Below are 12,427 nucleotides of genomic sequence, written 5' to 3'. Positions count from 1 at the left end.
GTTAGTGGGGAGAGGTAAAAATCAGGATTCACTGAGGTAAGTGATGTGATTATGTAAACGCGAACTATCGACCACTCGACGAAACAAAAATCCGAAAACAGCATGTTTTACAATACGCGGCAAAGATTATGGTATCCTGAGAAGGAAAACCTGTCAGATAGATTGGTCCGGCTTTTATTCTAGTATTCATCGCACTTACTTTTTTTCGAAATTCAATCACTCCGGCGGAGATTTAACTGTGGGGAACCTAAGAAGGTAGGTAACCGAGAGAATTCCTGTAAAGCCAATCGAGTCGGCAATATGTTCCATTAATAGTCACGCCTGTTCTGTATCAAACTTCAATCGCGACGACGGAGTGTTATTTTTGGGAAACCTGACAAAATCATCGAGAAAACACCTTCCGTTAAATTGAACCATATTGTGGGAGAGAGCATTAATCGTACATTTTTGGAAGAATATAAAAGAAATTGCGAATTCTAGTGTTTCGAATTAATTGCAGCTTCGTTGAATCGGATTATCTGTTACATAGCTTTGACTCAACTGCTGAAAATCTTTTGTTTTCACGATAAACGATCTTTTCACGATAAAAAGGAACACCGGGGGAGACTGACGGAGAGAAATGTAAAATGTAATTGGAGGTTGTGGTAAAATGAAAGTCATGAACGAGAGCATATTTTTCAAGTTTAATACGTGAGCCACAAACTCAATTCATTCACTGGATTATTGTTGGTTAGAGTGGTCGATTTTCTAAAGGAAAAAAAAACAACATGATTACTACACATATGATTTATGATTTTAAATAGTAATTTCGAATTTTATCATAAGTACTTATCTTGCTATGTATGACACACACTAACAAATGTTAGGCCAGCGATGTATTAAATTACTCATCGCGAATAACAAATGAATAAAAAATCACGGATAACAAACGAAATAAAAAAAAATGTGCACAAAAACACCAAATATAATCACAGACAAATCTGCCCCTGCGCGACATTTTGCCCCAATTACATTTTACATTTCAAAAACATCATTTCCTTGCCTGTAAAGAAGTCCCGTTAGTAACAGTGCATCCACGCCAAAGGAACGAGCAAACAAACACTTGCGTAAACACGCCAGAATGACACATCACTGCTTTTAATAGTATTAATGATGATTCACTCGCGCATACGATGAATGTTAGCCTTCTGTTATTTACGAATTTACAACAAACTCGTAGTATAAACTGAAATTAGAAATAGTCCGATCGGGTATTTGATTTCCGCAAATTCGGCTGCACCAATGCAGAGTTCTCTGAATATCAAACCACTATTTCCAACGACCAACACATACACGCCGAGATTGTATATAGATTACACACTCATTTGCGAGATACTATAGACATTATGGTCGTAGACAACGTAACGCAAACGCACACACACCAGCATGCTCTACCCCATACAGAGGTTTATAACACGCACACTGAGCCAAACACTGATGTCGCTTGAAGCGTGAAAAAAAGAGGTTTAAACCTCCTCGACACCTGACTTTGCAATGATTTTCACTGAAATTTTCTCCCGTGAAATTCAACTTTCATTGCACTTCAACGCGCATCGATCACCAATCACTTTGGAAAACCCGCCCGATTTTCAAAAAAAAAATCTCTCGTTTCGCTTCCATTCACTATTCCACGTAACGCAGCTTCGTTTTTCTCATAATCGTTTTTATTTCCTCTCGATGAAGCCGTAAAATCACGTTAAAACAGGTATAAATGGCATTGGAACGAAGGAACGCACTTCTAGAAGCTTGAGAAAGGTGCTCAACGCCGTAATTACAAACAGAAGATCACTTTATACACTTCTTAAAAGAAACAAACGACGCGATAACATGTTTGTGCATGTCGAAATTATGCACAGAGTAACAGAAACGCGTCCGCTCTCTATGACTGCCCGATTCTCTCTCCAATATAACCCTCAGCAATCTGGTAGATACCTCGAACACACTCGGAGAATATTTAGCGGGACTTTCCTCAATCTCTGAATATAACCCCGAGTTCATCCGTCGACAGGGAGCGAATACCAATTCGGTCAGCAACTTCGTGGTCCTGGTGAGCCGTACCGATAATCCTCTTAGCCGGAAATTCATCATCGAGGAACTTTCCATCACCCTACTTTGTGTGAGTCAACCGGCCCTGACGGTATCGGCTATAAGATGCTGAAACAACAGACGGCTGGTCACCTTTCTGTCCGAAAACAGGTAGTAGGACTACCAACATCTACTGGAACCATCGGCACATGGAGATGGTTGTACTGGACCTGGAAAAGGCGTATAACAGAACATGGATCCCGCTGGTGCTGAAAACTCTGGCTGAATGGGGTGTTGACAGCAAACTACTTCACTTCATCAAAAACTCCGCCACACGCCAAAACTTTGAGGTCAAAATCGGTAACATCAGCTCCCGACTTTTCCACGAGGAAACAAAAGTACCTCAAAGTTCTGTTCGTGCCGTCACCATCTCATCGCCATGAATAGTCTGTTCCAGGTCCTGCCTAGGAGAGTCTTCGTGTTCGTCTACTCGAATGACATTCTTCTATTCTTCTGATGGCAGTGGGTGACACCGACAGGATCCCACGCATCAGGATACCGACAGCCACCAACGCCATCGGCCGTTGGTAGGCGGCCGAGATAGGATTCAAACTTTCAGCGCAGAAGAGCGGTCGTATGGTGATATGCGGCCACAGACATCAAGGTCCCACCTCCAGGATCCAACTATACAAAGAACACATTCCTCCATTCCTTATTGATGTTCAAATTGTTGTTCGTTCAATTTCAAATTTATGTTAAATTTTATATATATTTTATGCAATTTGTTGAGCCTGCGGCAATGTCTGCTGCCGTCAATACAGAGGTGAACCAGACCAAGAGGCTGAAAGCCTCTCGAATAAATAATTTTAAAAAAAGTCACAGGAGGGTTGTGTCCGAGACACGACCGCATAGTTGACGTAGGATTCCGTTAGACTATCTGTTGATCATGGATATGTTCGAAGAATTCCGTCGTTAAACTCTGTGATAATGATTTGATGGCCCTGAAAAGGGCTGCTTTTTTATTGTTGGGAATTGTTTGTAGACAGTGGTTGGATGGTGCGAATCAGATAAAAGATACCGAAGTGGAATGAGATATGATGAAAACCGCCCTCTGTGATCCTAGACGAGATACCTTTTGGGTTATGTATGGATAAAATAAAGAAAAAAAAAACACCGATGAGATAATTACCAATACCGAACACAATTATCAATTTTAAACATGTTACTTTAATATAGAGGGAACATATTTGAAATGAAAAAGGTAAATTTATTTTATAATTTTTACTTTCTGTGTGTTTATTAAACCCAATGCGGATTTTAATTGGACTAACAGCAACTAATACTAAATGTAGAGCATACAGGAAATCACTTTTTCTAATATTTCTTCGCTTTTCCAATTTTTCTCGCCGCATAAACTTTCCTTGGGTGAAAATGAACACAACAAAACAGACAGCTTAAACCAAACAACCCGTTCTCGAGCGGGAACACTCATTGGTTTTTAATGATCATTGAAATAAATCGTTCCATATTTCAAGTCATTTTTAACACAACTGCTACCATATACTAATTTCCACTTACACATGTGCTAAATTTTTCACAATACACGATCGGTCATTGATATGAAAATTCACGAAGCAATCAACATCAACATTTAATATATCGAATATGACTTATTTCATGAAAAAAGTAATATTCCAACGGTAAGAAGATTTAATGGCTAGTGACCCTGGATTCCTTGAGTCGACAGAGACGCACCACGCTAAATGTGGGGTACAGACAAGGGGGGCGTTGTTTTTTTTCTTTTTGACGTAGGATTACGTCTTTCGGAAACATATTGGGGTACAAATTGATAATCGAAAATCGAGCACATCGTGAAAATTGTCCAATTTCAGTCATTTCATGATGCATCGATGAAATTTTTGCGTCAATCGATTTCGGTATTTCATAACATTTTTTTATGTTGAAGTGTTTATGTAAGTCATATCCTGAAAAATCAGGAAGGTGTACAGGTGCCACTAGATGATCATTTTAACCTATAAAAAAGTTCGATTTTACACCTTTTTTTCTTTTAATGAAAGATGTAATATTTTTATTTTTTATAATAAAAACCGTTTCATAATTTGAACAACAATTAGCTATTATATTCTTTGAAGTACAGGGAATGTTGCGGAATACGGACGCATGGCGCCGGCCCACAGTGTTCCCTGAGAAAATTTAAGCGGCCAAAACTCAGATTTTTGAGTTCAAAACCCAATTTTTGGTAGACTGGGACCTTCGGATACGCTGAGTTCATTTTTCAACTCTGTTTCACCAAAAAACAAAAAAGGAGGGGGGTGTCAAGCGGTCAAAGTTCAATTTTTTCAGTTTTTATCGTGTTTGGTATCAAAATGCGTGTTTTAAACTAAAATAAGAGGTGGTGCGAAGGGAAAAGGCGCAATGTTTTTAATTTAGTAATGTGTGGTTATTAAATGAAAGATCGAAAATCAATACTAGAGATCAAAATATTATTTAAAACAGCGTAGTACAAATATTTGGCAACATAATTAGATAGGTATACTTATTGAAAAAACATCACAAATAGCTATTTAACAACATGATTAGATAGGTATACTTATTAAAAAAACATCACGAAAAATAAGTATTTGGCAACATAATTTGAGATTCTCATTGGAAAAAGCATTAAAAGTTTTGCAAAATAACATTCAAAAAATGCCTTCTTATGTACTGCTAGATATCGACTTCGCCACCTTCCATGTTTTCATCTCCTTCCTTGTTTTCATCGGCTTCTCCTTCATATTCTTCTTCGTCACCTTCGTCCTCAATCTGAATATCTTCATCTTCCATCTGAACTTGGTCTTCAATCTGAACATCCTCTTCACCGGCATCATGAGAAGCTTGAATCTTATCCTCGATTTTCAGTAAGTTCAGGACTTCTCCGCTTACAGCTGGTTTTCTCTTCGTTTGTTTCTTCCTCAATGTCGATATGTATGGGTCAGAGTTGATCAATAATCGATTCATTAGATCGGTATTGGTTCTCAATCGGGATGTCTTTAACGTAAAGCTTTCCCGATACCTTCCATAAAATTTATTCGAAGCTTCGGCTGCTTCCTCGGACAGTTGCCCTAGAACATTATCAATTCAATTAATTGGCAAATGTGTCATTCTTAAAAAAAAGGCTAGCTAATTGGCTTTAATTTAATATATCGATCATCTGAATCCGTCCAGTAGTTCTGAAGTAATAAATTTTTGGAAAGAATGTGAAAAATGATTTTTTGAACCATCGATTTACTTTGGAAAATCATAACTCAAAAACGAAACGAAACACCTTTCTAATTTCGACATATGTTATGTGAAAAATCCTCAGCTTTCCAGAAAAAAATATAAAAAATTGGTCCCGAGACTATGAAAACAATAAAAAACGAACACAACCAATAATAACGAGAACAGATTTTAAATTTTCGGCAGATGTAGTATTTTTTCCAGGTGATTGGCTTTAACTTGATATGTCGATCATCTGAATCGGTTTAGTAGCTCAAAAGCTATGAATTTTTGAAAAAAGTCATTTTGGGAAAAAAGAGGAAAAAGTTGATTTTTCGGGCAACCCTAAAATGGAAATGGTCACCCTACTGAAAAAAATAAAAAAATGCGGGTCTGATGTTTTGCAAACAAAGAACAAAACTACCCTTTTTTCACGAAAATCTGAGAACCAGTTTGGCATGGAATGGCTGATTTCGGGTTAATATTGAGTGTTAGAACCGCGCTGAAATATCTAGTAGACTGAGATTTGTTTCACGAATTCCGTTGTTCACCAATTAATAGTCTAGGTAGGCGTTATGAAAAACGTCAGTATTGAAGTGATTTTCTCTCTGTAGAATACACGAGTAGCTTCCAGAACTTTTCCAATTTTACGTGGTGCAAAGATTTGATTGAACTGAAGGTAAAATTATATTGAATTAAATTAAAGAAATTGAATCAATTCGACCAAACATCACAGGCGACAGGCATATAGGCAAAGGCTATTTAAGCTCGTGTCGGAGAAGATAAAATAGTGTCGGAGAAGATAAAACTAAAAATGTAAGCATTAGTTCATAATTTATTAAAACTTATTTAAAAATAAATATGTTTTAGCTTTGAGCGCATTAGAGAAAATCCGCTACAGAGAAGTTTTACTCGGCCATTGCAGTTCGAACATTTCTCAAAGATTTTTAAATCTTGTTCGGAAGGTCGCAAGATGTCAACTCCGGCTTCTGTGGACGATAGAGTCACACCATGTGGAATATGTCAGGAGGCGCCCTCTATCGAGCGTGCGATGATGGCGTGTGATGATTGTGGAATCTGGTTCCACTATTCCTGTGTAGAGGAGGATGAATCAACAGAACATCATACATGGTTCTGTCACAAATGCCTCAAGAAGCGATTCCGAAGCCGTAGGGGAAGCAACACCGTGTCATCAGGGCAGAAAAAGAGCAGAGATCTGGAACTCAGGCGTTTACAAGAGGAACTTGCCTTGCAACAGGAGTACATGCGGAAAAAATACAAAATAATGGCTTCGTATCTCGGCGAAGAAAGCGACGACGACGACGATGGTAGAGAGAGCGCTCGGAGCTCGAATGTGAGTAGTGTTAATAGGACCAAAGCGTGGATCGACAAGCATTCAGGAGCGGAGGAAAAACCTGTTCCTTCCAAGGCTCATAGGCTTGACCCAATCCCGACCGCTAGGGAAAGTAACAATGAAAGATTCGAGGAGAACCAACCGTTAACGTCATTTGGTCGTACGAAGTCATGTATTCCGTCACGTAATCAACCCGTGCCGTCAGTGAAGGGAGAACCGCATGTAACACCGTCATTACCTGAACATCTGTCACCGATCGATGAGTTACCGATATCTGACGGGCTGGGGAGTGGAAAGTTGAATAACGTAGCACTATCAGCACCATCGAAACATCATCCTGAAGAATCAAGAAGAAGCAATCAGAATCCAGTCCCGAGCAGTTACCCTCAAACAAGTTTTCCGTTGACAAATGGACAGCCATCGATTCCTCAGTCCGATCCTATGGAACCCAGAATGTCGGGGCCTAATCCGGTTCAAATAATGGCTAGACAAGTGTGGCCAAAGAAACTTCCTGCGTTTTCAGGAGCGCCTGATGAATGGCCGATTTTCATCAGTTCATACGAGAATTCAAATTCAGCGTGTGGATTCTCTGATGTGGAAAATTTGATAAGGTTGCAGGAAAGTCTGAAGGGTACGGCCCTCGAGACTGTTCGGAGAAGACTGGTGCTGCCCGCAAACGTTCCGAAGGTGATGGAAACATTACGAAGAGTTTTCGGGAAACCAGAAATTTTGATCCGTTCGTTAATTTCGAAAGTACGGGGTATAGATCCACCAAAACCAGAACGTCTTGATACTGTCATCAGGTTTGGTATGGCAGTACAACAATTGTGTGACCATCTGGAGGCTGCCAATCAACAAGAACATCTCTGCAATCCCGTTTTACTCCAAGAAATGGTAGATAAACTTCCTGCTAGTTTCAAGCTGGAGTGGGTACGTTTTAAGAGAGCCTTCTGTCCAGTGACAATGCGGACTTTTGGAAATTTCATGGAGCAATTGGTTGAAGATGCAAGCGAGGTGACATTCTTAAATCCAATGGATTCGACCAAATTTGAGAGAAAGACAACAAAGGAGAAGGGATTTGTGCACACTCATAATGGCACGGAGATGGTACCAGGAGGCAATTCCAAACCAGGTTCTTCGGTTGTGAAGGATGACAAGCCATGTGCGATATGCTCCAAGCCGGGGCATCGAGCGCGCAACTGTGAGGAGTTTAAAAAACTGTCTCTCCCGCAACGTCTTCGACTGGTGGAAACCCGGAAGCTTTGTGCCTTGTGTCTTTACAATCACGGTAACATGCGATGCCGGAACAAGTTCCAGTGCAATGTAGCAGGTTGTAACGGCAAACATCATTACCTGTTGCATCGATCTGATAGCGGGGAGGAATCGAGCTGCATGGTGCACCATAAGATATCGACGTCTTTCGTTACATTTCGCGTCATACCGGTCTCACTGATTAACGGGAACAAGCGTGTCGACACGTACGCTTTTCTCGATGAGGGTTCATCCAAAACGTTATTGGAAAAAGACGTGGCAATGAAGCTAGGACTTAAAGGAACCGTTAGGCCTCTAGATTTGAAGTGGACATCGAGGGTGACTCGAACCGAGAAGACATCGATGCGGGTTAATTTGACCGTAGCTGGAAAAGGGTTGTCTGAACAGTATCCATTAAAAGACGTGCACACCATCGAACATTTGAATTTGCCAAGACAGAGCACGAGTTTCGGAGAGGTGATTCGTAAGTTCCAACATCTGCAAGATTTGTTCGTTGCTGATTTCAAAAATGCTGAACCGACAATATTGATCTGGTTGGACAATATGGATCTAATAGCACCTATCGAATCAAGAATTGGCAAAGCAGGTGAACCAGTTGGATTGCGTTGCAAGCTGGGGTGGACGATTTCCGGGCCAGGATGCAATGCGACAAGAGACGACTATTGCGGAATACATCAGTGTGACGAAGTAATGGATCAAGTGTTGAAAAACTATTTCACAATGGAAGAAGCCGGGATTAATTGTCCATATCGTGTTGAATCTGATGAGGACCGAAGGGCTCGAAGCATGTTGGAGACAACTACCGTTAGAATAGGAGCTGGGTTTGAAACAGGTATGTTGTGGAAACTAGACGATATAAATCTTCCTGACAGCTACCATATGGCGTATCGCCGGCTTCAGGGCTTGGAGAAGCGATTCAAGAGAGAACCGGACTTGCGAGAGAAAGTGTGGCATGCAATTGAGGACTTCATCGAGAAGGGGTACGCTCACAAAGCAACATCAGAAGAGATCTCCAGAATAGAGCCTGGCAAAGCGTGGTATTTACCATTGAATGTGGTAACCAACACCAAGAAACCGGGAAAGATTCGACTGACGTTGGACGCAGCAGCGAAGGCAGGTGGAATATCCCTCAATGACATGCTGCTCAAGGGCCCGGACATGTTGTTTTCATTGTTAGAAATTCTGAACTGCTTTCGAGGTCGACGAATAGGATTTGGAGGAGACATTAGAGAAATGTTCTTGCAGATCAAGATGCGGGAGCCAGATAAGCGATTCCAAAAATTTCTATTTCGGCTGGACTCATCCTGTACTCCTGATATCTATGTGATGGATGTAGTCATATTTGGAGCCAAATGCTCGCCATGTAACGCTCATTTCACAAAAGATGCCAACGCTCGCGCTGATCAATTTCCGGATGCTGCAAATGCAATCATCAATCGGCACTATGTCGATGATTATTTTGACAGTGCAGATACTGTAGAGGAGGCAATTCAACGAGCAGTGGATGTGCGTTATGTTCACTCATTGGGAGGATTCGAAATCCGCAATTGGGTGAGCAATTCACCTAAAGTACTTGCAGCATTGGGAGAACACGGAAAGTCAACGAAAACGCTCAGCTACGACAAAACATTAGAATCCGAACGTGTATTGGGTTTGCTGTGGAAACCAGAAGAAGATGTGTTCACCTTCACTATGGGACTAAATGACAAACTACTGCCGTATCTCACCAACAGTATCCGACCAACGAAGCGAATTATCCTGCAGTGTGTCATGAGTTTTTTTGACCCAATAGGATTTCTCTCACCGCTGTTGATTCACGGAAGAATAATAATCCAGGAGACTTGGAGAAGTAGAACCGAATGGGATCAGTCTGTGACGGACGAACTCTTCGGGCGTTGGCTAGGTTGGACGAAGCTACTATCAGACATCGAGAAAGTTAGAATTCCGCGTTGTTTCTTCGGTGACGAATCGATTAACGATATACGAGCAATTCAATTGCATATATTCTCGGATGCAGGCGAAGACGCTTATGGTTGTGTAGCTTATCTACGATATCTTGTGAGGGACGAAATTCGATGTGCGCTAGTTGGATCTAAGGCTAAAGTAGCTCCACTGAAACTGACATCAACACCTCGATTGGAGCTACAAGCTGCGGTTATTGGGGCAAGACTGATGAATGTTCTCAAGACAAGTCTTCCGGTTTCAATTCAAGAACAGTTTTTGTGGGTGGATTCTACGACAGTTTTATCATGGATACGCTCTGATAGTCGTAAATACAAACCGTATGTGGCACACCGAGTTGCTGAAATTCTGCACACGACAGACATCGCTGCATGGAGATACGTCCCATCAAGAATGAACATCGCCGACGATTTAACTAAGTGGGGTTCTGGAACAACTGTAGATCCGGAGTGTCGATGGTTTCTAGGTCCACCATTTTTACACGAACCCATGAAATCATGGCCGGAGCAGCCCAAAACGAAATTGTTGGTACCTGATGAACTGAAGCCGTGCTACTTGTTCCATCATATTGTCTTACCGGAAGCAATCATCGATGTGACTCGAATTTCAAAATGGAAAGTATTGTTGAGGACAATAGCGACAGTGTACCGTTTCATTTCAAATTGCAAACGAAAATGGAAGGGGCTTCCAATTGAAGCAATCAGTATCGATGATGGGCGGAAGGCGATTATTCCGGCTGTACACGTGGCGATCCAGCAAGAAGAACTGTGTAAAGCGGAACATCTGCTTTGGCGAATGGCTCAGGCAGATAAATTTGCGGACGAAGTGAAGATTCTGAAGAGAAATAAGGACGTCGCATCGGATCAATGGATACGTATCGAAAAATCGAGCCCTTTGTATAAGATGTCACCCTTTTTAGACGAAGATTGCATCATACGGATGGAGGGCAGAACAGCAGCAGCGAGTTTTGCTGCAAGCAGCACTCGCTTTCCAGTAATACTCCCAAGAGACCACGTGATAACCAAGAAGATCGTGGAGGACTTCCATGTGCGATATGGACACGCTTCGAAGGAAATAGTTGTCAATGAAATTCGACAAGCGTTCTTCGTTCCGAAGCTACGAGCGGTGGTTGGAAGAGTTATCATCGACTGTTTAGTTTGTAAATTACGCAGATGTAAACCTGTTATTCCCCGAATGGCACCGTTACCCATACAACGAATGCAACCATATGTTCGAGCTTTCAGCTACGTAGGATTGGATTATTGCGGACCAATCGATGTAACCGTAGGCAGACGTACTGAAAAGCGGTATGTGGCATTGTTCACTTGTTTAGTTGTAAGAGCCGTACACTGCGAAATAGCTTTCAGTCTCAGCACAGAATCGTGCATACTTGCCATCCGACGATTCATCCGACGCCGTGGATCGCCGATCGAAATATTCACGGACAATGGCACGAATTTTCAGGGAGCCAGTCGTGAACTTAAGGAACAGTTGAAACGAATTGATAGGGAGTGTGCCGACACCTTCACTGATGCCAGAACAAAGTGGAACTTTAACCCGCCTTCTGCTCCCCACATGGGTGGAGTGTGGGAGCGGATGGTAAGATCAGTCAAGGAAGCCCTGGTCTCGTTGAGTGATGGGCGTAAAATGAACGACGACATCTTGATGACGACATTGGCCGAAGCAGAACATATAATAAATTCTCGCCCGCTGACATACTCCGGAACAGAAGACAACGAACTGGATACTATAACACCAAACCATTTCCTCCATGGAAACTCGTCTGGACAGCATCACCCATTCCAAGTACCGATTTCGCTGGCGGAAGAACTTAGAAGTAGTTACAAGCGAACGCAAGTACTAGCCAAGAAGTTTTGGGACCGTTGGTGCAAAGAATACTTTCCAACACTGAACCAACGTAGTAGGTGGTACGAGGATAGCCGGACACTGAAAGTAGGAGACTTAGTATTAGTGATGGATGATGGTAAAGGAGGTACAAGTATCAGGGGCATCGTAGACGAAGTATTCATCGGACAGGATGGTCGTATTCGTCAAGCCTTGGTTAGGACCACTAATGGATGCTTTCGAAGACCTGTGGCTAAACTAGCGATTCTGGAGCTAGGAGATAAACCTGCTGGCCTTACACAAGAGTAATGCGGACAGGGTTTATGGGCTGGGGAGTGTTAGAACCGCGCTGAAATATCTAGTAGACTGAGATTTGTTTCACGAATTCCGTTGTTCACCAATTAATAGTCTAGGTAGGCGTTATGAAAAACGTCAGTATTGAAGTGATTTTCTCTCTGTAGAATACACGAGTAGCTTCCAGAACTTTTCCAATTTTACGTGGTGCAAAGATTTGATTGAACTGAAGGTAAAATTATATTGAATTAAATTAAAGAAATTGAATCAATTCGACCAAACATCACAGGCGACAGGCATATAGGCAAAGGCTATTTAAGCTCGTGTCGGAGAAGATAAAATAGTGTCGGAGAAGATAAAACTAAAAATGTAAGCATT

General features: G+C 41.6%; 1 protein-coding gene across 1 annotated transcript; it reads left to right on the top strand.

Annotated features, from left to right (window-relative positions):
- The first annotated feature begins 6,295 nt into the window (after positions 1-6,295).
- On the top strand, positions 6,296-12,064 carry LOC129772860 (uncharacterized). The gene has a single exon (XM_055776375.1). It carries the CDS (start codon positions 6,296-6,298, stop codon positions 12,062-12,064), a length of 5,769 nt encoding a protein of 1,922 aa, XP_055632350.1.
- Positions 12,065-12,427: the final 363 nt, after the last annotated feature.

The sequence above is a fragment of the Toxorhynchites rutilus genome, chromosome 3 (genome assembly GCF_029784135.1).
Source record: "Toxorhynchites rutilus septentrionalis strain SRP chromosome 3, ASM2978413v1, whole genome shotgun sequence".
In the NCBI taxonomy this organism is placed as follows: Eukaryota; Metazoa; Arthropoda; class Insecta; order Diptera; family Culicidae; genus Toxorhynchites; species Toxorhynchites rutilus.
The sequence above is the reverse complement of the archived record's forward strand: the minus strand, read 5'-3'. Positions and strand labels throughout refer to the sequence as shown.